This window comes from Herpailurus yagouaroundi, unplaced genomic scaffold, assembly GCF_014898765.1.
Source record: "Herpailurus yagouaroundi ecotype Mexico unplaced genomic scaffold, PumYag 220, whole genome shotgun sequence".
In the NCBI taxonomy this organism is placed as follows: Eukaryota; Metazoa; Chordata; class Mammalia; order Carnivora; family Felidae; genus Herpailurus; species Herpailurus yagouaroundi.
Window position 1 is genome coordinate 804,750 of NW_024412451.1, and position 26,413 is coordinate 831,162.

General features: G+C 51.2%; 3 protein-coding genes and 1 long non-coding RNA gene across 14 annotated transcripts; 2 read left to right on the plus strand and 2 right to left on the minus strand.

Annotated features, from left to right (window-relative positions):
* Positions 1-300: 300 nt before the first annotated feature.
* On the minus strand, positions 301-8,587 carry RPS19 (ribosomal protein S19). Of its 5 annotated transcripts, none has more exons than XR_005785214.1 (7): positions 8,473-8,587; positions 7,931-8,001; positions 7,539-7,639; positions 1,897-2,152; positions 1,669-1,791; positions 1,312-1,366; positions 328-363 (listed from the first exon to the last, which is right to left on the minus strand). XR_005785214.1 is itself a non-coding variant. In XM_040457239.1 (6 exons), exons 2-6 carry the CDS (start codon positions 7,999-8,001, stop codon positions 337-339), a joined length of 510 nt encoding a protein of 169 aa, XP_040313173.1. In that variant the 5' UTR covers positions 8,473-8,559; the 3' UTR covers positions 301-336. The 5 variants fall into 5 exon arrangements, 3 of the variants coding, with proteins under 3 accessions (XP_040313173.1, XP_040313175.1, XP_040313174.1); XR_005785215.1 differs by having other exon boundaries at positions 1,897-2,080; positions 8,473-8,566; XM_040457239.1 differs by lacking the exon at positions 1,669-1,791 and having other exon boundaries at positions 301-363; positions 8,473-8,559.
* Positions 7,129-18,440, plus strand: LOC121018527 (uncharacterized). Its single transcript, XR_005785216.1, has 3 exons — positions 7,129-7,281; positions 17,293-17,297; positions 18,430-18,440. It is a non-coding gene; the product is annotated as an uncharacterized LOC121018527 (long non-coding RNA).
* On the minus strand, positions 15,201-23,923 carry DMRTC2 (DMRT like family C2). Of its 4 annotated transcripts, XM_040457234.1 has the most exons (10): positions 20,628-20,726; positions 19,277-19,504; positions 19,033-19,190; positions 18,694-18,770; positions 18,234-18,417; positions 17,966-18,092; positions 17,133-17,193; positions 16,803-16,977; positions 16,061-16,142; positions 15,657-15,769 (listed from the first exon to the last, which is right to left on the minus strand). In XM_040457234.1, exons 2-9 carry the CDS (start codon positions 19,498-19,500, stop codon positions 16,096-16,098), a joined length of 1,053 nt encoding a protein of 350 aa, XP_040313168.1. In that variant the 5' UTR covers positions 19,501-19,504; positions 20,628-20,726; the 3' UTR covers positions 15,657-15,769; positions 16,061-16,095. The 4 variants fall into 4 exon arrangements, with proteins under 4 accessions (XP_040313166.1, XP_040313167.1, XP_040313165.1 ...); XM_040457232.1 differs by lacking the exons at positions 16,061-16,142; positions 20,628-20,726 and adding an exon at positions 19,701-19,826 and having other exon boundaries at positions 15,201-15,769; XM_040457233.1 differs by lacking the exons at positions 16,061-16,142; positions 20,628-20,726 and adding an exon at positions 23,010-23,923 and having other exon boundaries at positions 15,205-15,769.
* Positions 20,407-26,399, plus strand: LYPD4 (LY6/PLAUR domain containing 4). Of its 4 annotated transcripts, none has more exons than XM_040457238.1 (5): positions 20,407-20,497; positions 24,723-24,908; positions 25,106-25,255; positions 25,571-25,897; positions 26,135-26,399. In XM_040457238.1, exons 2-5 carry the CDS (start codon positions 24,842-24,844, stop codon positions 26,335-26,337), a joined length of 747 nt encoding a protein of 248 aa, XP_040313172.1. In that variant the 5' UTR covers positions 20,407-20,497; positions 24,723-24,841; the 3' UTR covers positions 26,338-26,399. The 4 variants fall into 4 exon arrangements, with proteins under 4 accessions (XP_040313172.1, XP_040313171.1, XP_040313169.1 ...); XM_040457237.1 differs by lacking the exon at positions 20,407-20,497 and adding an exon at positions 20,782-20,887; XM_040457235.1 differs by lacking the exon at positions 20,407-20,497 and adding an exon at positions 20,935-21,615.
* Positions 26,400-26,413: the final 14 nt, after the last annotated feature.

Genomic DNA, 26,413 nt, shown 5'->3' on the forward strand with positions numbered 1-26,413 from the left:
GAAAGCCACTCCTTTTCAGTTTCTCATCTTACTGAGAATTGCAAAGGCAGGATGTGGGGGAGGTGCAAGGGCCTCTAGTCCTGGCCCCACCCAACCACCAGTCCAGCTAGGGCACCAGGCCCACCGGGGGTGGAACTGCTTGAACTGGGAAGGCTGGGCCTTAGGCTTTAGTGGCTGTTGGTATCAGTCACTAGGGATCCCTAGTCCCCCTCTTTCACGAGGAAAGGGAAGCTCAATGCGCCTCCCTCATGCCCCCAAAGGGAAGAGCAACAGCAGCCAATCAAGAGACTCGGACCAGGATTACGAATGAGGCAATTTATTAACCCAGCATTTGTTCTAATGCTTCTTGTTGGCAGCTGCCACCTGTGGGAAAAGACAGGAGAGTAATTAAGATCGGCCGTGGGGTCTGTGTTCCGGCGCTTTGGAGCAGCTACCCCCCACCCGAGGGACGCCAGGCACCTGGATTTGTGGTCTGACAGGTGTTCATCCAATCTAATCCTTACAGCCTCGGGCATTTCCCCATTTTACAGAAGTGTCAACGGGGACTAAAAGAAAGGGAGTGGCGGGGCAGGATTCCAACACCTGCCCACTGCTCTGCTATCCACACTGTCGATGCCCTGCCCTGCGCAGAAAAGATCACCGGCTCCTTCCAGGCAACCCGCGGACTCCCAGGGGGCTGACACCTTCTACTCTTTTTTGACACTTGACTAAGTGATTGAGCCCTCCAAGGCTCCTAGGAGACCTAAGTCAATGACACAGAAAGAAAAAACCCAACGATGGGTTCATGCCTGGCCCTGGGGGCTCCCCCTGCTGTAGCCCACTGAGCCCTCACCACTACCCTATGGAGGCTGGCAAGAGTAGACCATTCTACAGATGGGAATGGCTCCCGGCGAACAGACTCTGCCCCAAGGTGTCCAGCCAGTCAGGGATGTGGATGGAGACCCTTGTTCTGAGCTGGCTTGCCTCCCCCACTCTCTCCACAGCCATCCCGGCCGATGTCAGTGAGCATGAAGAATGAGGAAACACTGCAGCTAGAGTCCTGAGAAGGCTGACTGGGCAAAGGGGAGTTGTGTGCAGAAACCTGTCCTGCACGAGAAACAATTCCAGCTGCACGCCAGGCCTGGGGTCCCGACACCCACATTTCTAACCAGCTCTAGCAGGAAGTCAGTCAGAAACGTTCTCCTACCCCTGGCCCCACCAGCCTGGGCTGTGCCCTCTAGGGTAGGAAATTCTGACCTGACAAATCCCAGGCTCTGGAAACGCCCAGGCAGTGACTAAGAGACCCAGCCCCGGCCCACACCCAGACCTCACCTGTCCGGCGATTCTGTCCAGATCTCTCTGTCCCTGAGGTGTCAGTTTGCGTCCCCTGTGGGAGAAGGGTCATGCAGCCCCCCATGAGTGAAGGCTCTCAACCATGTCACTGCCAGGCCCACCCTGGATGTAAGCCAGGCTTCCCAAGAAGGCACCTGGCCATGGGACCACATGACACCAGCCAAGTCCCACTGAGGGCCCCAGTCAGCTGCATTCTAACGAGCTGGGGGCAGGGGTGGGAGCCCCCCTGGGAGCTGCCAGGGTGTCGTTTGTGCAAGCATTAGATCAAAAGCCCCGAAAAATCAATTGGGAAAAGTTAACGAGCAGGCTAATGAAAGCGGACAGTCGCTAAATTACCTTCCTGGAGCTTGGGGTAGTCAGCCAGAGAGGTCGGGGTGAGGCCCCTCACTGTTCGCTTTTCTGCAGAATCCCCTGCCCGCCTGAGGGGCAGGTGCAGACGGCAGGACACACCTGGCACCTCCCCACACGGGGGAAGGATGGCTCTAGACAACTTCATTACAGGTGACCTGACCCCAAGTCTCCTCCATCACCCCCGTCCCAGCCATTCCCCCCAACCCCACTTACCCATCTTGGTCCTTTTCCACCATTTTCAGCCCCTCTAGGGCTTGGAGGACCCTGCGGGCCACGCTCTTGGAGCCTCTGCTAAAGTGGCTGGGCATGACCCCATTTCTCTGACGTCCTCCGTAGATCTTGGTCATGGAGCCGACTCCAGCGCCACCCCGGAGGTACAGGTGCCGTGCTGTGGAAGCTGGGTGGGGTGTGCGTGAGATGTGAGGATCCTTCTCAAGCAAAGTAGAGTCCTCTCTACAGCTGAAGCAGGCTGAGGGAAGGGCCTCGCTCAAGGTCACACACATGAACTGTGTGCGTAGCAGCTAATTCCTCCCATTGTATAGCCCGGAAAACTGAGAATACACAGACTAACGACTGGGCCCCCACCCCAGCTATCCCACAGCCAAGCTGCCCTACACCCCGGGCCCAGCTGAGGAGACTGGACGGCCTGCCACAGCTGAGATGCCGTGAGCCTGGGCCCAGGGTCCTATGGGCAGAGCCTGGCAAATGCTTAAGCCGTGACTTTCCACCTCCAGACCCAGGCCTGAGGGGCAGGAGTACGAGCAGGGATATGTCGCCACCTGAGCGCAGCTCCCTAAGCCCCTTGGCCCTGGAGAACTCAGGGTCAGAGCAGACACCCCATACAGTGACGTTCCCAACCCTGAACGGGCATCACCCCTTCCGCAACCACAGGATTCTCATCCGGCTTGGACAAGTCCCCCGTCCCTCACTGTTCTGTTCAACAGGGCCATTTGCCCACCTGGCCCCGTGCCATCTGCTTTTCATGCTCCCCCATGAGGCAGTAAGATGGCCTTACGACCTGGCCTGATGGTGTGGCGCCTCGGTAAGTCACCCACCCTCACCTGAGAGCTGCACGGGTGTCCAGTGCTATTCTTCTTCACAGAAAAGCAAACAGGCTCCAGAAGGTACTCACTGGCCTCATGTCACATAGCTGTTCTGGCTTTCTATCTCAGGGGGCCACTGAAATTTGAGGGAACTAGGGCTTGAGAGGCAAGGACTCCAAGTCATTCCAGGGCTGCCAGCGATCAGTACATAATGGTTTTGCCCAAGTGACTACTTTTAGTCCCTACCTACAGATCAGAGGGAAAAATCAGGATTCCTTCCTCCAGTAACTACTTACTCCTAACAACCAGGTGCCAGGCCACATCCATGACCTTGTGGGGTTCTGAGCTGGGGGTGGGTGGAACTTACCACCTAAAGTGGGCTACTCCTCCCAAAGAAGTTCTTCCACACCACTTGTCCCCACCCAGACCCCTCCTGCCCTGTAAGATGGTCTTCAGATACAGTCATGGGCTTCTGGGGGCCCCAGCATGGCTGAAACCCTCACCACCTTTATCAGGACAACTGTACAACCTCCCCCTGGTTTCACTGCTTCCAGCTTTTGCTCACTTTAAAACTGTTCTCCTTGGGGGGCACCTGGGTGGCTCAGTCAGTTGAGCATCTGACTTCGGCTCAGGTCATGATCTCACAGCCTGCGAGTTCGAGCCCCGCATCGGGCTCTGTGCTGACAGCTCAGAGCCCTGGAGGCTGCTTTGGATTCTGTGTCTCCCTCTCTCTGCCCCTCCCCCACTCATGCTCTCGCATGCTCTCAAAAATAAACATTAAAAAAAATTTTTTTTATTTTTTTTTTAATTTTTTTTTTCAACGTTTATTCATTCTTGGGACAGAGAGAGACAGAGCATGAACGGGCGAGGGGCAGAGAGAGAGGGAGACACAGAATCGGAAACAGACTCCAGGCTCTGAGCCATCAGCCCAGAGCCCGACGCGGGGCTCGAACTCACGGACCGCGAGATCGTGACCTGGCTGAAGTCGGACGCTTAACCGACTGCGCCACCCAGGCGCCCCAAAAAAATTTTTTTTTAAACCGTTCTCTTTGGTTCTTCCTACCTCCACACCACCTCCAGGATCAAAACTCCCCTTCCAGTGATATCACTGGAAAAGTCCAGACTTCCAGACCAGCTCACATGCCCAACAGCTACCACCATTCCTCCTGTGCCTGTGCCAAGCCATGCTTTGGCCTGGGTGGAGCTGTGCTCTCCCACCTGGGCTCTACCCAGGGCTGAGGAAAGCAGAATAGCCTCAGGAAGGGGTCAGTGGAATACTCCCAAGCACACAGATGCCCAGGAGAAGCCTGGTCAGGCTAGGACCAATGCTCAGCCTAGTCCCAATCCGGGCTCTGTATAAAAAAATATGGCCAACCCCTGAGCTGTCTGGCAACACAGGGTGTGAATCCCAACACTGCTCCTCTCAGCCGAGTCCACCCCCTATTTGGGCGGTCTGGGCCTGGGCCACAGGACTCAAGGGGAAGCCTACTCAAATCCTGAGGACTGAGTGGCAGAGAATAAGCTCCAGTAAAGTCCAACTATTAGTTTCTTCAAGGAGGAGGTGAAGGGGCTGCTGTAAATTTTTCCCTACGCTGAAAAAAACTAGCTGGTGTGGTGTCAGATAGAGGGTCCCCCCCACCCCAGTTCTTGGTAATTATTTTCCTGACCTATTAAAAGGGAAAGAATATTAATGCTACAAGTCGGAAAGCATTACAGTCAAAATAACAGAATTCTACAAAATAATTGGCCTTTTCTCACCCCACCCTGCTGAGACCCAGGCCCCAATCCTTCTGAAGTGGAGCTTAACATCACCAATCAGGCCATCCTAGGTGCTGCTTAGGAGGTGACAGCAAGCCAGGTGTGGTCACAAATGGCTTCTCAAGTCCCTCTAAGACTTTCTGTTCCTCTTGGAAATCCTGCCCCAAGTGTCCAGGAGTCACTCCCCACCTCAGAGTATAAAGGAGGGACCAGTAGCATCCTCCCACCCAAGGGGCCACCAGGCGGAGAGGGTCACAATGCTCTTGAACACCTGGTATACCAAAGTTTCACAAATGTCTTTGCAGCGCAGCATCTTTTTTTTTTTTAAGTTTATTTATATTGTGGGGGGCAGGGGAGGGAGAGAGGGAGAAGGGGGGGGAGAGAGAGAGAGAGAGAGAGAGAAAGAGGGGGGGAGAGAGGGAGGGAGGGAGGGAGGGAGAGAGAGAGAGAGAGAGAGAGAGAGAGAATCCCAGGCAGGCTCTGCACTGTCAGCATGCAGGGCCTGAACTAACTGTGAGAACATGACCTGAGCTGAAGTTGGATGCTCAACTGAGCCACCCAGGTGCCCCTACAGGTCAGCGTCTTAATAACTGTTCTTTGCCAAGCTTCTAAGGAAAGAATCCGGACATTGTCACCCCTTAACTTGTTCCTGCAATGTCTCCAAGCCTTGATCTTTCCAATAATATATGTGACTGCCCAGCGCTACGCACTGATCGGAGAAGACCAGGTCCCATCCACAATGATTTCATTTGAGACATTCAGATGTCCCAATTCAGGAGTCACTCACTGCTGGACAAGACACAATGGATTCCCACCTCCCTCCCAAGCAAGACCTTCTGACAATGAAGAAACCAGGGGGCTTGTCCAAGGCCACACGGCAACACCCCCTCCCCTCACAAAGCCCTACAGTGGTCTTTCCTTGACATCCCAATGCAGGGAAGGAGAAAATGCAAATACAGCACAGACTCGGGTCTGCCAAGCTTGGAGTCAGTGTGTCATGCTCTCCTAGGGTCACTTCACCTGTCTGTACCTGTTTCCTCTTTGGTAATGGAGTATCTCCAGTGACTTGCCCAGAGTATGAGCTAACCCCAACTAGGTGGGAGCACCCTAGGCCGGTAAACTTCTCCAGTAAAGGGTCAAAATAAACATTTTTGGCTTTGGAGGCCACCAGTCCATCACAATTGCAACTCTGCCTCTGGTGTACATGGAAGCAAATGGGCGTGGCAGTGTCCCAACAAAAATGTGCACAACAGACCTTGGTCTAGAATCACGAGGCTACGCCACTAAGGCAGCTGGGGAAATGAGGTCAAAAAGGGAGTCTTGGGAACCTTGAGTAAGGGAGATCAGGATGGCAGGTAGAGGATGCACATTCCGTGTGAGTTGCCAGAGAAGGGGCCAGGAAACAGTCTAAGGCTCATCTAGGTGGACTGCCCAGGGTGGTCTCGATCTCATTTCACATTAGTCTCTCCCCATCTACAAAAATACAACAAGCATAAAACAGAAATCCACCAGTACTACCTGGGAAGTTTTCAACAGGGCAGATTAAACAAAATATGTAAATTTACCTGACCACATAGGAAAAGCCAGTAGACTTTCTCCTCATCTTAGATCCAAAGCTGCCTTGACCAACTGATTCTTGGGGCGTTGCCAAAGAACATTCAGGACCAGGCAGCCTTGCTTCCCAAGATGGGTGGATGGGGTGGTGGTCTCATCCAGGCCCCATCACTAATGTGTGTCTGGGGAAATCAAGCCAGCTTCCCTTCCCCAGCCCTTTTTTCTTCCTAAAAGCACAGTGGGGATCCCCGCTATATGCTACCCACCCTACCCACCTGTGAGTTGACCTTTTAATCCTCAGGGGTCTGAGGCTGTGGCCAAGTCATGTTGGCCTCTGCCCGTCCAGGGCCTGAAACAGAGTGGACCTCACGGACATCTGATGCACAAGGGCAACACCAATCTACAAAATACATCATATTCCAAAGTGCCAAAGGCACTTGGTACCAAGGCCAACTCTTCTCAAAGTCACCCTGAAGCTTTCTTTACTTCTAAACTGTGCTTCCCACCTACTTCCCGTCTGGAGACAGTCTTTGGCCAGGATGGAGCCCCTAGGTCAGAGATTGAAGGTTAAAAGATTGCAGAAGCTGAGGGTCCTTAATGAAGGCCTGTGCAGAGGTTGCTGCCTTGAACAACCTAGCACTGACCACCCCTCCATCCCTAAGTTAGGCCTTCATGGAGTGACAGCCGGGAGAAACTTGAAATGTCAAGGACAGGTGAAAATTAGCACTGTGCCATTGGGCACTACACTGAAGTCACTCCTTCCAACTTATCACTGGTAGACTAATAAGAGAGGGGACTGGCAAATGGTTACAGGGTGATCATAAGGCTTTGTTTTGGGTACTTGGGACTTACTAAGATTTAGAGCAAGGAGTGACCCGGCCAGATCCCAACCACTTAAAAGAAATGGGTCTCTCTAGAGAGACAAGGAGAAAACCAGCCTATGGATCTGAACAATAAAAACGGGACACCTGACGTTTCTTGAAGGACTACTCTGCCACAGGGGTATTGTACAGGTTTTAACTGTCATAAGCTCATTTGATTCCCACTACAATCCTGTGTTAACAATCGTTAGCCTCATTTCAGAGAGGACACAAAGAGGAACAGGCAGATGGAGGCCACACAGTTAAGTGGCAGAGAGAAATCTGAACTGGGGAGAATCTTGACTCCACGAACATGGAAGAGTCAGTAAACGCTTTCCTCTAAGTAAACTATGAACATTCACTTGACCCTGGGTTTCCCTAGAGTTTCAGAGGAAGCCACAGGTGCCCACATCAACCGCTTACAAACGAAAACAGACTCAGAAAATGAAGTTACTGAGCATCACACAAGCACGCAGCGATAGCCTAGTGCTTCTCTCACACTGTAGTTCAACTACAATTTAAAGAGTTTCTCTCCTCTTGCAATCTTGGGAGAGCTCACAGAGAGAACAGGGAGGTATGGTTTGTGCCAGGGGTCACCCAGCACCCCCCCCCCCATTACCCAGAGGCCCCAGTTCCTCACCAGCTCGTGTGTAGAACCAGTTCTCATCGTAGGGAGCAAGCTCTTTATGCTTGGCCAGCTTGACAGTGTCCACCCATTCAGGGACTTTCAGCTTCCCAGACCTGGGACCAACGGTGAGAAAGTGACGATCCAGGAGTCTCCCCAAACTCCAGCCCCCAAATCCCCTCTGCTCAACCCAAAAAGTATAGGTTACCAGGAGCTCCACATGTCCCAGAATATAAAAAAAAACAAAAACGCGGCCACAACCCAAACCCAGGCCTCAGGCAGAAAAGCAGACTCCACACGGAGACCTCACACGAGCCTCCCGGTACCCGAGAAGAGAAACAACGTCCGCGGAGGAGTCAGGCAAAGACCACAACCCCCATCCACCGAGCCCGAGGCCCCACACTCACTTTTTGAGGAAGGCTGCCAGAGCTCTGACGAACTCCTGCTGGTTCACGTCTTTTACAGTAACTCCAGGCATCTACGAGAAAAAGAGCAAGCATGTGAACTTGGCACTGGTGGAGACGGCTGACAGGGGCCAGGGCCTTGCCCCCACGCGACCGCAGCCGCCGCTCTCCCGTTCCTTCCCGAGGCCCTACTTCAGAGATGGGCCCTAAAGGCCCCGGCGCCTGTGGGTGCTAGACTTCACCGCCGCTCACGGTCTCTGCGCGTCGCACGAGCACGGCCTGGCGCCGTGGTGGAGACGCTAGATGACCCCAGCCCCTGATTCTGGGGACCCCCTCCTTGCATCCCCGCCGCCCGCCTGGCCCAGTCTCGGTCCCCGGACCTCGCAGACCGAGCATGTCCGGGCCTGCCGCTCGCACGTGGCTGCGGCTCCAGGGGGCGGGGCGGCCCCACACGGTCTCCCCGGGGGCCCCAGGCACGCACTCCCGACTGGGGGGTCGGGCCCCTGACGCCCCGCGCCCAGCCCGAGCAGGAGCGCCCGTCTTACCGTGCGGCCTCCGCGCTGCCAGCCAGGGGAAAGGGAGCAACGGGGTTTCCCGGGCGCACAAGTCGGGCGTCGGGTATCGCGAGAAGTGCGAGCTCTCGCGAGAGCGAGGCCAGAAGAGCCGCCCCGCCCCTCTGAGGGCGAATGCGGCTTCGAGCTGGGAGGGTGTGTGGTGTGGAGGCGGGCACGCAAAGGGGAAAGCCTAGGGGGCGGGGGTGGAGGCCTGGGTCCTGCCCGCCTTTTCCTCTCCCGGAGTGTAATCGAGCGCCCGTCCTGAGCTGTGGGGTGGGACGGCTTCGTTCGCGTCAGCGGCGGAGGAGACTGTGGCGGCGGAAGTTGGGCATTTGGATGGGCAGGAAAGGGGGACCCGGCCACGGCCCGTGCCCCCGCGGGACGACCCCCTTTGTGGGTGGAAGTGGCTTTTCGGGCCGGAAGTGGGGGGTAGTAAGGGCGGAACTGTGATGGGGAACCCTGCGGTAGTGCAAAGAGGAAATGTGTTCGATCACCAGTCCTCGCGAGAGCAGAAGGAGCCGCACCACCCTTCTTAGGGCGGAAACTGCTTCATCACCGCCCAGGCGACCGCAGTGGGAAGGAGGAACTACAGGCGGGGAGGAGATCAGGGCAGGGACAAAGAGGTGGAGGCGGGACCTTCGGAGAAGTTAGTGCAGCTCTGCCTCCTAGTGCTTGAGTCTGTTCGCTCAGCACTTTAGGTTTCTTTTGCTCACTTGCCTCACTGACCCGTGTGGCTTTAGGCAGTCCACTTGCCCTTTCAAGGCTTCAGACTCTCAGTTAAGAAAAAGAAAATACAGGGGCGCCTGGGTGGCTCAGCCGGTTAAGCGCCTGACTTCAGTTCAGGTCATGATCTCACAGTCCGTGAGTTCGAGCCCCATGCGGGTGCTCTGTGCTGACCGCTCGGAACCTGGACCCTGCTTCAGATTCTGTGTCTCGGTCACTCTCTGCCCTTCCCCTGCTCATGCTCTCTCTCTGTCTCAAAAATAAAAAGATTTTAAAAAAGAAAAAGCAAACACAATTTAGATGGAAACACCAAAATCCCGGCGTTTTGCGCCTTTTGTTGTACATGGTGTTGTCACATTAATTCTATCAACAAATATTTTTTGTGTGTCTACTCTGTGCCAGGCACAGGTAAACGTTATGTAGTGTTACATGCGTGATTTGGTTCAATCCTTGAAACGTCCAACGACCAAGAACAGGAGGGACACACTTGTCTGATAAAATGGTTAACTTGCTGCAAAAGGAAACATTTAAATGCGTGTTGCTATTTTCTTATGTTGAAAAGACAGAGTTTAAAAATCAGAGCGAATAATATTTTTTTCACAGTGATATACTGTGTACACAAAATGCCTTAGTTATTAGTAAGCCAATGTGTTACACCAATACCTGTTAAAACAAATAAAAGTTAAAACCAAATATCTTAGTTGATTCAGACTGCTATAACAAAATACCATGGATGGTGACTCATAAACAACAGAAATTTATTTCTCATAGTTTTGGAGGCTGGGAAAAGTCCAAAATCAAGGTGCCAGGCGATCCCGTGTCTGGTGAGGGCCCACTTCCAGGTCCATAGACAATTATTTTTTGCATGCCCTTACTTGAGTGAGGGAGCTCTTTGGGGAATTTTTTATTAGGACACTAATCCCATTCATGAGGGCTCCACCCTCATGATGTGAATCACCTTCCAAAGGCACACCTCCAAATACCGTCACAAGTGGAAACTAGGTTTCAAGATAGGAAATTGGGGGGAGGGGCGACATAAGCACTAAGTCTATAACACAAACCCTGTTTCTAGCATGATAACATCTTGTGTTTACATTAGGAGCTTCACATTCAGGTAGAATGGTGTCGAAACCTATCTTACACTGTCTTGAAAACTTAAGAATAGTTTTAGTATCTCAAATTCCATGCCCCCCACCCCGAATCAAAATATGTATGAATACGTAGTTGTATGTAGGTGTAACTATAAGTGTCCATATACTTAGGTAACTTATGTTCTCCTTTTATACATTTTTGATGTACATTTCTGATATCAGTGCTGAATCATTTAAGGTTAGTCCACTTGAGTCAATTTACTAAAGAGTTCTTTAAAAAAAGCTTTCCAGAAGAACTGTAGGTAAAATTTATATTAAGCAGAGGTTTGAGGGACTCAAGGCAAAGCAGGTCCTATATAAGGGAGTCAACATCATACCTTGGCTGAGAAGCAGACACAGGGTCCTGTTTGTTTGGAAATTATAGGGTTAAGATAAATGTACAATGTTATCTCCAGAAATCCCTCCTCTGACGCCCTGCACCTGGGTGAAAATCATGGCTACGTCTCTGTGTCAGAGTGATCCCCCAGGCAAGAGTGAGATGTCCCGTTCTCACTATTGCTATGATTTCAAAGAGCAAACTTTCTGACAGTCTATGATTTTAGATAACATGGTTTCTCAGCACTGTGTCCTTGGTGTTAATTTTTACAGGTTCATAACCTTAACAACTCTGTAAGGTGGTTGGTAGGCAACTGGATTTTAGAGCGTCAAGTAGTTTGGCCAAGCTCATGTAAATGTAAAGCCCAAACTGGATTTGAATCCATAACTGGTGACTGCTTAACCTCTTTCAATAACTCTATAGACAGAAAATTTATTTTTTTAAAAATTTTTTTTTCAACGTTTTTTTATTTATTTTTGGGACAGAGAGAGACAGAGCATGAACGGGCGAGGGGCAGAGAGAGAGGGAGACACAGAATCGGAAACAGGCTCCAGGCTCTGAGCCATCAGCCCAGAGCCTGACACGGGGCTCGAACTCACGGACCGCGAGATCGTGACCTGGGTGAAGTCGGACGCTTAACCGACTGCGCCACCCAGGCGCCCCAGAAAATTTAAAAATGATTCAGAGTTGTGGTGCATTCAGACAATAGAATGCCATTCAGTGCTAAAAAGAAAGGAACTATCAGGCCATGCAAAGGCATGGAGCAAACTTAGATTCATATTACTAAGTGAAAGAAGGCAATCTGAAAAGGCAAACTGTATGATTCCAACTATACAACATTCTGGGGGAAGAAAGCAAAATTATGGAAACAGTAAAAAGATCATTGGTTGCCAGGGGTCGATGGGGATAAGGACGATGGGAATAAGGATAGGTGGAGTACAGAGAAATTTTAGGGCAGTGAAACAATTCTGTTTGATACTATAATGGTGGATACGGGTCATTATACATTTGTCCAAACCCGTAAAGTGTACAATACCAAGAACAAACCATAATGTAAACTATGGACTTTGGGTGATACTGACATGTCAATGTAGGCTCCTCAGTTTTAACAAATGTACCACTCTGGTGTGGGATGGTGATAGTGGGGGAGGCTGTGCTTGTACGGGGGCAGGGAGACCACAGGAACACTTACATTCTGCTCAATTTTGCTGTGAACGTAAAACTGTTCTAAAAAAAACTCTGTTAAAAAAAATTGGTTTGAGGACAGGAAATTGTTCATATTGTGAGGGGAGAGGCAACATTAGAGTTTATCAACTTTGTAGGAAAAAAAAATTCCTAAGGAATCAGACAGAATGTATTTAGTTATTTATTCTGAGTTCCCAGAGAGGAACTCCCTGAGAGTTCCTGAGAATAAGTACTGCTCCCTGAGAGTACTAAGAGGGGGAGACATAGAGGCACAAAGCCAGACGCAGCTCAGGGTGATCAGGCCTGTGGATGTAGGAATGTAGGGAACTTGGCCCGATCTGTTTATAGGAGACATTAAGTCAGATGAAAAGGAGGAATCTTGCTTTTGGGGAGAGCTCAGGATGTCATTAGGGCCCAGGCAGGGTATGGGTTATAGGACTGTGTTTCTGAGAACATATGTTGGGGGCTGCAGAGCCAGCTACACAAGGGGCTGGGGGAGCAGAATGAGGACCAGGTAATGAGGGTCTGAGTAGAAACTGGATGGGGTGGGTGATAAGATGTCGGTTCTACACTGAACAAGGACTGTGGTCACGTGTGGACCAGGTTCACGTAGGGCTGAAGTGAAGGGAGGAGCATCGATTCTCAAAAGGCAGAATGTGAAATGAACTTCTGAAGTAATACCTGGGTGACTGGTGGGATGGGGCAATCTTGTTTGGACAGAGGGATGCCGCCTCAGATTTGGAACCTCATTGGTTATTTCTGCAGAACGTCAGGGTGGTACACAAAAGGCGCTTAGAAGGGGGATGAATTATGCAGTACCCTATTGGACCTGGGTGGCACCTTTCCTCGCCTTGCCACGGGAAGTGGGAAAGTGGCAGCACATGGAACAGTGCTCACAGCCCACTGACTCTAATCTCTAAGGGCTGCTCACAGGCCAGGAACCCACTGGCTGCCTACAACCACAGCAGATGAAGACGGCTGCACCCAAAGAGGCAGTGACAGGGAGGAGCAGGAACAATTCTGAAATCTGCCCTTTTCCCCAGGGCTCGCTCCTGCAGAGTCTCCCCCCTCTCCCTCAGGCACCATTGGGGAAGCCCTGACAATGTGATGGACAAAGTAGGCCTAGCCAATGGCGTGAAAAGCCCTAAGGATCTGGCTGGGAGGGGAGGTGGACTGCAGAGAAATAAGAAGGGCCAGGGAAGAGTGGCCTGCCCCTAGCTCCTTCGCCCAGTCCTCTCTTTCCCCACCTTCTCATGTCATCCTTTAACCCCACATTGTACTTTCCCATTTACTCTTCCCAGCTGTGTGAGCTTGGTGTACTGGGACCCTTGGTCAGCCCTGAGTAGCAGGGTCTCAGGCATCTTTCCTGTTGCAGTGCTTCCCTTCTCCGCGACTATGTGGGCTTGGTCATCTGTCACTTGAGAGAGCAGGGCCCAGCAAGACTTAGGCAGGTCTATTAAGGAGCAATCATATATCTAAGTTATAACAAGGGGAGGGAAGGAAAGTGTGAAGCAGGCTTTCCTCCTTTGATTATCCTGTGTTGAGTCCTGAGAAGTGTTGCAGATTTGTTACCCTGTAACGTTAGGCAGTAGAAGCAGCCCATCTTTTCAAGGCTCCAGACACAAGAGAACAAGCAGTGACTGAATGCCATCACCAGCAATCATCTTGGATAAAAAGAGGAGTGTAAGTGGCCTCAGGAAAAAGAATCAGTGATCAGGCCTGTCCCTTGCGCTTTCTGTCTGCCGCTTCTACGAGTGGAGACGGGGATGGGGATCTCCAGGTGTTCATATCTTTGGAGTAGCTCAATAGGTCTTCATGTGTGGAATGGTTCGAGGAGAAGGACTTGACAGCAGCGGACAAAGGAACATGCAGGTACGACCTGCTTATTATCTAAGGATACCTTGAGTAGAAAAAGAAAAGACTTTCTGAAAAACCCTTGGGCTCATGCCTGTCTGCTGGAGTCCTGAATCTTTCACTCTGTTTTATAAAAATTACCTAATTGATTTAGGGCTTGGCAAGGAGAAGGAAACTTCCTCCTTTATTTGCCTAGAAATTTTCCCTAAAATAGTTGGGCAAGTTACTTTCTCTCTTTAAACTTGTTCTTGGGGCACCTGGGTAGCTCAGTTGGTTAAGCGTCCAACTCTTGATTTCGGCTCAGGTCATGATCTCATAGTTTGTGAGTTCAAGCCCTGCATCAGACTGTGTGCTGACATCACTGAGCCTGCTGGGGATTCTCTGTCTCCCTCTCTCTCTCTCTGCCTCTCCCCTGCTCATGCTCTATTTCTCTCTCTCCAAATAAACTTTAAAAAAATAAATAAAAAATAAACATGTTCTTTATTTGTAAAATGGGAGTAATCATGCATGGCTTACAGAGTTGCTGTGAGCATGTATGTGAATCACATACAGTGGGGTACTTAATAAATGGTAACAATGTTCTCTTACCTTTCATAGGTCCTTCAAAATGTAGACACATGAATCTCCCTAGTTCAGATAAAGCCCTTGAAAAAGGCTAACTTGATTCTTCCTATTCTCATTGGCCTCAGTTTCCCCATTTAAAAAATGTTACATTATGTTAGCATTATAGGTATTCCATTTGGCCAAAACTGGCCTGAAGATATGTTTTGTTCAGCTCACCTAGAATTTAAAGAAGAAAACTGAGCCAACACTTGAAAATTAATATGTTTTATATAGAAATTCAGTTTTCCAGCTTCTCTTAAGGAATCAGAAATTGTGGCAATAGTCACATTCCTGCCTGGCAACAATCCACTAAGGCCCAAAGGAGGCTGCCCTCTCTGGTATGGCATGTATTCTGTTTTCTAGGGCTCATCTAGCTTTCTGTACTCACTTAAATTTAAAAAAAAATTTTTTTTGAGAGAGAAAAGCAGCATGAGCGGGGGAGGGGCAGGGAGAGGGAGACACAGAATCCGAAGCAGGCTCCAGGCTCTGAGCTGTCAGCCCAGAGCCTGACGCGAGGCTTGAACTCACAAACCATGGATCATGACCTGAGCTGAAGTTGGACACTTAACTTACTGAGCCACCCAAGCACCCCTCTTTACTCATTTAAGTGATGGGCTTGGCCTTGTATGCATTTCAATTTTTAGCCCTCTGGACAGCTGGAAAGTATCTATGCCCGGCACAGGGCAGACACTTAATTGTTGAGTCACTGAATCTCCCATCTCCCTCTACCAATCTGTCTTATTGAGCCATAATAAGAAATCCAAGTTTGTATTTATTTATGGTAGTTACTGGATAACTATTTTCAATTTGAAAAGTGAACTGAACAAGTCCTTTATGTCAATCAGAATAGACTAGGTTAGGCTTTGGCAACAAACACTCCCTAAGTCTCAGTGGCTTAAAACAACAAAGGTTTATTTTTCTGTTACTCACCCAAACGTAGACACAAAATGAAAATACCCTCCTGTTTTTGCACGCATGGAGACAGACATAAGTGCACAAGTACGTACAGAATCACATGTCAAATATTCTGGAACATGAACTCATGCAAAAACCTATTTAGATACTTGTTAGCTTAAATTGCATAACTCTCACTTTGTTGGGTATTTAAAAAGGTCCCTGGACCCAAGTGGGTAAGAGGATATCCACTTTCAGTCAAGGAAATACCCACACTACAAAAGGAACCAAAAGCTAACAAAGCACAATAAAGCTTAAAAAAAAAAAAAAAAAAGCCGGAAGCTTGCACTATATTATATTCCATGCATAAATCCAGAGGCAAAATACCAAATATGCAGTGACTGCAGGCTCTTGCCCCTTGCTCAAGTGAGGTCTCAACCTCTGGGCTTCTAGCTTAGGAGGGAGATGGAGCCCAGATGCCCAATATGCAGAGCTACGGAGGGGGCTGGGCTGGGGCGGAGAGAGGGGCCAACAGGCTGGAATCCTCTTCCTCCAGCAGGAGCTATAAGCAAGAAGGAAGGGGGTGGGACTAAGTCACATCCATTTCCTTTCCCAGCAATCCCCTCTTTCTACCCCACCCAATCCAGGCCTCATCCTTGTTCACCTGGCTCATCGCAAACACTTCCTCCTCCCCGATTTTCCCACTTTGTCTCTCAATCCCTCCATCAAGCCACCAGACTTGTCTTTCAAAGCTCAGGGTATCTAAATATGTCCCTGCCTAGCTCAGAAACATACCCTGGCTCCCCTTCATGCACAGTGGCTGCTCTAGATGCCTAAGTCTGGCATGCCACACCTCCATGATCAGAAGTCTCTCCAGCTTCATCTCCTTCATTCCAGCAGTTCTTCCATGCAGGTTTCCTCACTCGTACCCATGCCTAATTCAACATTTTGGACAGGAAGATCTTCAGCCTCCCCTCTCTGTCCCGTAAGTCTCATTCCTCAAGATTTTTCTAGTTCTTTCCAGGTTAGTCACTGATTTTAAGTTTTATTTATTTAAGTGATCTCTATACCCAACATGGGGCTTGAACTCATGACCCCGAGATCAAGAGTCAGACGCTCTACCAACTGAGCCATCTGCTCTGTCACTGAGCTTTGTGAAGGCATCCAGTTTCCCCAAGTAAAACGGAAGCTCCTTGAAGGCAGTTATCGGATCTCCTTCCACGCCAGACCCTTGTTACTTCTTCAGCCCTCTCGAGACAACAGCAGGCAGCATAGGTCTAGAGAGCCAGCCTTGGGCTGAAGTCTGCCACTGTCTTGCCGCATGCTCTTGGGCAAGTCCCTGCCCCTCTCAGGGCCTCATTTTCCTTGACATCAGGGCACTGGACATTTGCTTTTGAGCACGAAACTAATAAAACTAATCCACTGAACAACTCTCAACTGCAATTCCAGAAGCTAGGTTGAGAAGCTTGGGGCCTGAGTCTGAAGATGTTCAACCTGCTGACCCTCCTGATCTCCTTGGTTAGTCCCTACTTAATTCTGGTACTTCCATTTCCCAATATCTCTATCCCATCGTCTCCTTTCAGGGAACAGGTTACCTGGTGGGCCACAGGGGTGGAGCAGGGAGATCCAGGCAGGGTTGGGAGGAACAGAAGAGGTCAGGCGGGGAGCCTGGGAAGAATCTTTCAGACCCACAAGAGCCTCAGCTGCCTCCCGCTGCAGCTGCCGCTCTGAGGGGGCAGAGGTCCAGGCTAGGCGAGAGGCTGCAGGCGCCTGCAAAAGAAAGGGAGAGAAAAAGACTGGGAACCCCCACTTCTGCCCACCCTCCAAGTGCTCTCTCAGCCCCTGGTTACTTCACTATCCCCTATGTTCCCTTCCCCTGGCTCAACTTCCTCCCAGGGTCCTGGATCCCACTTTGGTCCCAGGACCTGTGGCTGCAGCAGAAGAGGGTCTGGAGTGCCACAGGGCTGGAGTATCAGAGTCGAGCATCTAGAAAGAAGAAGAGAAGATGCCAAGGGGATTAAACACATGGACAGACATGTACACATGGGAGAAAGGGCAGGATTTTGGCATATGCTGATCTGAGAGTCTGAGTGCCTGGTAGGTCATTAGGCTTTGTGGACCTGGGCAAGTCTTTTCCCCTGGCTTGGCCTGCTTTGTTTTCTATGAAATGAAAATATCTGCCAGCTTCTTTCCTCCAGCGCTACTGTGCCGATTATGGGAAATCACTGATGTCAGTTTTTAAAAACATACCAAACATTGGGAGGGACTGGGATGACTGTTCCTGCCCTACCAGAGTCTAGTTTCCCTCCCCAATCCCCATGGAACTTGAGGAACAGGTTGGGACCCCTTGAAGAAGCCTCCCCTAATGGTCTCTGGCCTCTATCTTAGGCCTCTGAGGCTCTCATCATCATGCCCCACCCCCCATTTCAGCGGGCAATTCGACTCCATCTTATCTGTTTAAGAGGATTTAATAGCCCCTATTTGTCCAAGGCCAGGGCTTGTGCTAGGTGCATTCCATACATTATCACTAATGCTCATGACAACCCACAAAGAAAATTATTGTGTCTCCAACTTCCTGATAGAAAACCAGGTTCAGGGAGAGAAAAGATACTTGTACAAAGGTTCATAGTAAGGCAATGGCAGAGCTAGGAGAGCTCCTCTTCACAAGGTCTAAGACCTTATCTTCTATATCATCTGCTGTGATGTCCAGAACAGGGTCAGGCATATGATAAACGCGTGTTCTTCCCTTCCTACTCACGTGCGGGGCAAGGCAGAGGGCCCTCGGGATTCTCTGGAAAGAGGAGCCATCAGTATCGGGCAAGATCCTGGGCAGGTTGGGCGGGGTCCATGAGTGGGCAGCCGGAGGGAAGTGCCAGGGTCAAAGTCTAATGAGGGTAAGAGAACGCAGGAGGGTACAGGGGTTAAAGGTCATGGCTTCTATCTTCCTTCCTACCCTGTCCTCTTCTCTTTCTGATACAGTGGTACAATGGCATTTAAACATCTGTTGAATGTTGAATTCGTCTTACCAGAAAAGGGATGCAGAGGGACAGTAGGTTCTTGGTATAGCAAGCGGTACACCACTGGGGGTGGCATGGAAAGGCCTGGAGGAAGCCAGTGTCCAGGAGCCCAAGGGCCTGGGGGCATTGGAGTCCAGGACAAAGGCAAGGCTTCTGGGGGACGGCTGAGCAGCAGAGGCCCCTGGGAGTTATCCTGCAAGGGCAGAGAGCACAGGTTGGATTCAGGTACAAGCCTGGGGAAAGAATGAGTATGTTCTAGGATGGGGGCAGGACCTCAAAACTTTAGACTTGGAGGGCTGTAAAATCCCACTCTCTCATTTTTTGCCCAGAGAAGAGAAGTGATTTGCCCGGAGATCATATTACAAGTCAGGGCTAAATCTAGAACCCAAGTGTTGAGGGCACAGAGGAAAGGGCCTGGGCAGGGGCTAGTGTAGGAGTCACTCCCCACCACGGCCCAGGTTCTCCTTACCTTCCCAGGGGGTGTCAGTGCCAGTGGGACTGCCCCATGGGGCGTCTGAGGCTGGGGTGCTATGTTCTCCTTTCCAGCTATAAAGGACCAGGGGGAGTTTTGATGAGCCCTTTTTCCTGACCCCCATCCCACTCCAACTGCAAACTGAGTTTTTATCTCCCCATGACCCTCTCTGTGACCCTTTTCTATCCACAGACCTCACTACATACTCCCAATGATCACATTTTAAAGTTGGAGAGACTGAGGCCCAGAGAGTAGAAACGCTTTGCCCAAGGTCACACACTAATCCAATGGGAGGTCTGGGACTGTTTTCCACCCCATCCCTGGCCAGGCACTCACAGGGGACCCCTGGTCGAGTGGCTCCCTTCTTGGCATGGCTAGGAGCTTTGGGAGGGGCCGCCCCTCTCCTCATGAGTCCCTGAGCCAGGTGCCTCTTTAGCTGTGCCTCCTGTTGCCTACGCAAGGCCACCTGGGCAGCCATGACCCTTCGGCGCTCCCTAAAATGGGGGGTGAGAGTCAAAAGTTAGCCTCCCTTTAGATGAGGCCCATCATCTTCCCTTCCCTGGATCTCCTTCATACTTACAAGATGAGGACACATTTGTGACACTCGCAAGTCTGAAAGAGGCACAGGCGCTTGTGGCCCTTGAGGTGCGCAGTGACGCCGTGGTTTCGGCAGCGGGCGCAGGTTGGAGAGCGACTGACAGCTCTCCTGGGGATAAGCTCTGTGCCCGGGAGGGCTCTGGGCTCATCCCCGGTGGCAGAGTCTGCGGCGCAGTGCTGGGCAGCAGGCACTTCCTTGGCTTCCATGGATCTAGAGGCAGGACTGGAAGGTCAGGGTGGCCACATGGGCCCTCTCCCAACCAGCCCTCCTGCCCCTGGGAGGCCACACCTGAAGGGGTTTCCATTGCTACCCTCTGTGGACTCAGCTTTCGCCTTGCTTCCTCCCTGGCTTTCTCCCTTCTTCACCCACTGCCTTCCTCGAGCATCCTCCTTCCCAGAAGGCTCACCGTCTTGCCAGGCGCCCCTCTTCTCACTCCCTTCTTACATATTCCTTCAACGCAAACGGTACTCTATGCTGCTCGCCTGTGCTTTCCCCGCGCCCAAGTCCCACGTTCATTCTCATTCACGGCCCCTTCTCTCCCCACCCCCCCACCCCCAGGGATTCTATACCCCCTTCCCCCCACTGCCCCGATCCGATGATGTTTCCTGCCATCATCTTCGGCAACTATCATCCTTCCCTCGTGCATTTATCCAGTTCCTGCAAATGTTTGTGCTCCCCGTTCAATTCTCAGCCTCACGTATGTCCTGCGAGGCAACGTTCGCCTTGCCCCCCTTTTACATCAGAACACTCTCTTGATCCCACCCCACCCCGCGATTACTTTCTTCTTAGAGATTCCTCGCCCCCCCGGTCCGCCCCCCGCCGCCCCCCCCGCTTTCAGGAATGATTGTCATCCACTCCACAAACGTTTACTGAGCCCCTTCCAGGTGCCAGGCCCCGATCTCGGTCGCAGGCCCCCTCCTCCCGGCACGGAGTCCCCTCTTGCACCCACAGGCGTCCAAAGTCGGACGCCAACCCTGTGATCGCTGCCCCGGCGCTTGGGGCGCCTTTGCCCGTTCCCAGCAACCGCATCTCATGGACCAGCCCCCCCCCCCCCCCCCAGCGCACCTCCCCGCATGCACCACCGCCTCGAGCGCCTGCTGCCCGCGTGCACCCCCTTTCAGAAGCTGGGCCTTCGGCCTGTCCTCGCTCCAGGGTCCCAGGAAGAGGGCAGGGCACAGGGAGCGCGCCGAGGGGCCCCGTGAGGTGGGGGAGGGGAGGAGAGGGGAGCGAGGAGCGCGAGGGGGAGGCGGGGGAGGGGGCCCAGCGCCAGAGGCAGGGCGGAGAAGGGGCAGGGAGGGGCGGGGTCGTGTTCGCGTCCTCGCCCCGCGGTTACCACAGCCTCGAGCGAGCGAGCAAAGTCGGACTCAGTCAGAAGGACGCGAAAGGACGCGGTGAGGAAGCGGCGTGAGGAACTGCTAAGCTCGCGCCGGTTTTCCCGCCCCTTCTCACAAGGACCAATGAGCGTCAAGCGTCGCCTCACGCCACCGAGGCAAGCGACCAGTGCGCTTCAAGATCCTGCACTGACGGCCCGCCCCTTACCTCCAGGCCTCTTCTCCCCGCGCCAGACTGTGAGGCCAGCCAATAGCGCGTCGAGTTGAGTCTCGGCCCCCCCCCCCCCCAATTCCTCCGCCCCTTGTGGCTTGCCTTCCCGGATTGTTAGTCCCCTTTTCGGAGAGGTGGCCAATGGGGCGTCGAGTACTGCTCCCAGGATGAGGCTGGCCCTGCCCCCCAAGAAACGGCTATCTGGGTCCCACTCCCAGGCGTTGACTGGGACCTGCCTGCGCTTGCGCAGTCTCACCCTCTGGGCTGCACAGTGCGACCTTCCTTTTGGCGTTCCTGGCTTCGACAGGGCGTTTCCTCTTCGCTGTGTGGACGCTCGTGTTTCTTTCACTTTTCTCCCTGTGCCCCAACTCCCGATCTACCCTTCTCTTTTTTATGTGTTCCCCCTCCTGTCATTTTCCCGCTTCCTTCCCTTATCCCACCCCTTTCTGTGTCTCTCTTACCGTCCGTTTCGGTGTTGATTTTCCTAACTCCTATTTTCCCCATTCTCTTGGAGTTTCTCTCTGCCTGTCTGTCCTGCTGATTTTCGGGCCCCCTTCCTCCACGTTCTTAATTTCCAAATAGCCTGGCCCAGTTCCCCACCCCCACCTCCCCCGCCCATCCTTCGCTTTCTTTCTGAGACGCCCACTGTAGTTTTTCTATGTCTTCATAGACATAGATATCCTCTCCACCCACCCCCGGTGTGCATCTCGCTCCCTGATTTCACCAGAATTCATCAGTTTCATCTGGGCTCCACTCTGTAATCATCGCCTGCCTTCTCGGTGTGTCTCACAATTTCCCTCCCACCCTCTGTTTTGTCCCCTTCTCGCTGCGCATCCCGCCCTGTCTCCTTCCCCCCCACCCCCGCCCCCAGAACCACATCTTTGTGCCCCAGGCCTCATTTTCCTGCCTCTCCTCTTGTGCTTTCTCTGCTGCACCTCTTGACTCCCTTGCACGGTTCCAGTCCATCAGTTTACCCTTCCTCCTCTGCATGGTTTCTCTTTTGTAGGGATAGTATCTCCTCTGACTACCTCTCTATCCTCTCCATCCTTTTTCCCTGAGGATTTCATTCCACTCTTTTTTGAGTGTGTCTCCACCTGTGCTCAGATTTTTGGCTCCTGTCGTTTTGCATTCCAGGCTGGTGTGTGCCATCTTTTCTGATTGGCTCAACCCCTGTGTGTGCTCCTTCATCAGCCTTCATCGCCCCTTCCTGTGTCCCATCTTTTCTGTGAGTCTTAGTCCCTTTGTTTGCCACAGACTCCTGTGTTACAGAGCCTGTGTGCCAGGCATTCTGGACAGAAAAGGGTTGCCGATGTGACCTCTAGCTGGACTGCTGTGCAGGGGAGCCGTACTAGACAAAGTTGCAAAGATTGTTTGGGGCCAGTCTGGGGTGGGGAATGTGGGGTGCGGGAGGCTTGAATGCCAGCTAGTGAGGTTGGCCTTGTTCCTTTAGATAGTGGAGAGACAGGGAAAGACCGGGGAATGGACATTTATGGAAAGCTTAGTTCTTGCCTGGCACTTTATGTTAATAATCTTACTAATTTTCAACAGTACCTTATGAGCGGTATTATTAATCCAGTTTATGGATGAGTTCAACAACTTGCGCAAGATTGCACAGCTAGTCAGTGCAGGGGTAAAGATTCTAACCTTGCTCTACCTTTGAGTCCAAAGCCTATGAACTTTGTACCACCTACATTGTTTTCGTTAGTTTTTCCAGTAATCATCATTCTCCACTTTCATCCCCTAACCCTCCTGTGGGCACTCACTTCAGGTGGCTACTGGGTATCTTTTGGTTCATGTGTGTGCTTGCAATATGTGCACTGTCTTATGTGCACGTGTTTTTTAAAGTGTGTGTGTATGTGTGTATGTATGTATGTAGTTTCTACACCCATTGTGGGGCTCGAATTCACAACCCCGAGATCAAGAGTTGCATGCTCTGCTTTTCTAACCGGGCCAGCCAATGCCCCTCTGCGTGTGGTTTTAACTTACGCAAGCGATATTGTGTTATTATGTAAGATAATCAGCACTGTGCTTTTTTGATCCATCCACGTGCATATTATGCGTACATCTCCTCAGTTTCTTTTAATTGCTGCATGATATTCCACGGTTGGCATCCCCTGCAGGTTGCGTGTTCACTAAGTCTCAGGGAGGGATGCCCACAGTGCTCTCGACTCACCATCTCCCTGATAACGCTGCATCCTTGTATACATTCCTTTGTAGCTGAAGGTGGAGCTCTTTATTACGTCATACCTAGGATATAGTCGTAATGGGTATTTGTAAACCTAATTTGACTCAGTATTGCCAGACTCCTCCCCACAACACTGCTTTGGGGCTGAAACATCGATCAGAACTCTCAACTCCTTTATTCCTCACGGTCCAGAAGAAGGTCCTGTCCCCCTCCCAACGACCCCACAAGCAGCAATACACAAAAGTCCCTGCATCCCCACATTGCGGCCAACACTTAATCTTCTTCCGGCTTTCTGGTTCTTTGCCAGCCCGATAGATGTACAGTTTGATAGACTGCATTTCTCTGGTTATTGTTAAGCTCGGGTGTCTTCACGTATTTCTTAGCCTCTCTGGTTTGCTCTTCTGAGAATTGTCTCTTCCTATGCTTGGCCCATATTCCTACTGGGGTTACTCTCTTTTCCTTTTCAATTTGCCAGAGATCCTTGGCCATTTTCATTGCTTTAAGGCATTGCGTATGCTCTTCATATGCCAATCTTGACATTTCATATTATTTTAGAAATTAATCCACTTCCTCTGGGTGTTCTAAAGATTTTTTTTTTTTTTTAAGTAATCTCTCTACCCAACGTGGGGCTCGAACTCACAATCCCAATGACAAGAGCTGTGTGATCTACCGACTGAGCCATCCAGGCACTCCGACTTCATCTCGGTTTTCAAATTTATACATGTAGAGTTCTTAATGATACTTTTATTTTTTTAAAAACATCCTGTCTGTTACTTCCTATTTTTCATTTTGTATTTTATTTGCATCGTCTCTTTTTCTCCTAATTAGATTTGCTGGAGAATTATCTTGTGGATCTTGCCAAAGAATGTTAGTTTCCTGCAATAATTTTTATTGTTGCTGTTTTCTAATTGACTGGTTTATGCCGTTATCTTAATTTCTATCTTTTTTGGGGGGTGGGGGGAGCAGGGGATGCTTTATTGCTCCTTATACAACTTCTTAAGTTAACTCATGATCATATTTTTTAACGATCCTGTTTCCTGATAAAGGTATTGAAACTATAAATTTACTTCTAAATACTGCTTCAGTTGTGTCCCAAATTTTGACTTGTAGTTGAAAAAAAAAAAAAAACCCAGTTGATTTTGAAATGATTATTGGCTCACAAGAAGTTGCAAAAGTTGTAAACCCGTAAATACTTCCTCTCACTTCCCCACAGGGACATCTTCTAGAACTGTAGGATGCAAACGTGAACTTGACATTGGTATAACACTCTTAACTAGACTGTAGACCTGATTAGGTTTCACCAGGTTTTACATGCACTTGTGTGTGTGTGTGTGTGTGTGTGTGTGTGGTATGTACTAGGTTCATTATTACTCACTCCTGAATACTGATAAATATCCTTTTCAAACCCAAATCTATTTAGTGGTATTTCAGTGAGCTTCCGTACACACCTTTGCTGTTCTGGTCTCACTGTCTCTGTCTGGAGAGCAGCCTGTGTAACGGTGACTCTGATTAAGTCAGCATCTTTGCTCAGCCTCCAATGGGAGGACCTAAGCAGGGGAGAGTCATAACTTGAGAAGCTAACGTGGTGGGTTCGGGGCAGGTTGGAGGGGAGACTATGGAGACGGGAAGACCTGTGTCCCTGAAGGTCTCAGGGAGCCTATGTCACAAAAACTGACAATCAACTTTCTGCTCTCGAAACAGTGACCCAGAGGCAAGTGAACAGAGGATTCAGAAGCTAACTAGAACTGACCTTGATTGATACCTGGATTGAAATTGGTTCCAGATTGACCTCTAGCATCCGGAGACCCGGACCCAGGACCATGGGACCCCGGCACTTGAGCCCTGTGCATCTGCTCTGCCTCCTAGGGGCCATCTCCACTCTGCCTCGTATGTCCTGCAGGGCTAGATGCTTTGGGGGCCCCCAGAGGGTGGGGGGCTGGATTCACATAACTAGGGGACGGAGGGCAGGATATCTGGGTTCCTCGGGGGGACAGGATCTGTGGAGGCTGAGTTCTTGGTTGGCAGTTTGGGGGCTGAGAAAGCAACGTGAGTGGCACACGACTGGAAGGACATTCTCTCCTTAGGGGCTGGGGCTCTTTTGTGCTACGAAGCAACATCCTCGCTCTTCAGAGCTGTTTCTCTCCATAACTGGAAATGGCTTCTGATGAGGAGCATGGTGTGTAAGCTGAGTGAGGGCTGTGAGGAGACGCTGGTATTCATCGAGACAGCTGAAGGGAAGTGGCTCTGGGCTCCAGCGGGGTGTGGTGTGGGCTGGATAAGAGGGCAGGAAGGAGGTGGGCAGATCCCAGGAGGAGAGGGGCAATCTGGGAGAGGAGAAAAGGAAGGGACACAGGGGAGAGAGGAGCAGAGGGGCTCCCGTGGGGAGGGTGGGTTGATGGAGACCCCGGGACCTGAGCCCCGTGCGGCTGAACACCTCAGCACAGCTGGTGATGGGACAGAATGACCCAGAAGAGCGGGGTGCAGGGTGGGAGGGGGAGCTCTGGGTGTGACCAACGACACTGAGCAGAGCTCTCTAATCTGCTCCTCAGGGTCCAGAAGGGGAGTTGTGGGTTTTAAGGGCTGCAGCCCAGCCTCCTCTTACCCCCAGCAAGTCTCTTACCTCGTTTCACCGCCTGGACTGTCCGTTGCCTCCTACAGCCGCGTCTGCCGGTCATATCTCTGCAACAACCTCACCAGCTTGGATCCTTTTGTGAAACTCAAGGCCAACACTCCGAGGTCTACGGCATTTTCTTCCCATGGTTGCCCAACCTGTGTGGGCGAACACTCTAAGGGCTGCCTCCCAAGTTTGGTCACCACTGATTCTTGCCCCTATGATGCCTCTCAGTGCTACAGTTCCACCTTAAAATTTCAGGCAGGTGAGAGAAGAGAAACTTGCGTTAGTGCCTTCTCATCTCTCAGAGGGGCTGGAGGACTGAGAGGGGGTTGGGGCTGTGGGGAGCAGGCACGTGAACTCCAAGAGGGAAGGAATACGGTGCCTGGTACCCAAGTTTTTGGTGGAAGAACGGGTGTTCTGGTTTGTGAGGCGTGTCTGGAAGGAGGGGTGGGACACTTGCATCTTGAAAGTGTCCCTAACGGCTCTGTCTTCCTCACAGGGCTCCTCAATACCACCTTCCTCCTCATGGGCTGTGCTCGTGGACATCACAAACTTTTAGCAGATTTTCACCATATTGGGAGCATCAGAGTGACCGAGGTCCTCAACATCTTAGAGAAGGCCCAGATTGCTGGTGTAGAGCCCTCCAGTCGGGGTCCTGCTTGGGGCATCCTCTCAGGGCTTCTGCTTGCCTTCAGGGACTGACAGTCTGGCCGGACTGGACAAACCCCTTCCCATAACCCAGTAAAGTCACAGAGTTGCCTTTCTGCCTTGTCCTGTG

Coding starts and splice junctions, on each gene's coding strand:
- RPS19 (XM_040457239.1), bottom strand. CDS start 8,001: ATGCCTGGAGTTACTGTAAAAGACGTGAACCAGCAGGAGTTCGTCAGA. Junction 2,153..7,538: donor CTGGTTCTACACACGAGCTG/GTGAGGAACTGG, acceptor CCCTTCCCTCAG/CCTGCTTCAGCTGTAGAGAG. Junction 1,367..1,896: donor GTGGAAAAGGACCAAGATGG/GTAAGTGGGGTT, acceptor CTTCTCCCACAG/GGGACGCAAACTGACACCTC.
- DMRTC2 (XM_040457232.1), bottom strand. CDS start 19,500: ATGGAAGCCAAGGAAGTGCCTGCTGCCCAGCACTGCGCCGCAGACTCT. Junction 19,191..19,276: donor CACAAATGTGTCCTCATCTT/GTAAGTATGAAG, acceptor CCCCCATTTTAG/GGAGCGCCGAAGGGTCATGG. Junction 17,194..17,965: donor CCCTCTGCCTTGCCCCGCAC/GTGAGTAGGAAG, acceptor TCTTCTTTCTAG/ATGCTCGACTCTGATACTCC.
- LYPD4 (XM_040457238.1), top strand. CDS start 24,842: ATGGGACCCCGGCACTTGAGCCCTGTGCATCTGCTCTGCCTCCTAGGG. Junction 24,909..25,105: donor GGCCATCTCCACTCTGCCTC/GTATGTCCTGCA, acceptor TTCTCTCCTTAG/GGGCTGGGGCTCTTTTGTGC. Junction 25,898..26,134: donor CACCTTAAAATTTCAGGCAG/GTGAGAGAAGAG, acceptor TCTTCCTCACAG/GGCTCCTCAATACCACCTTC.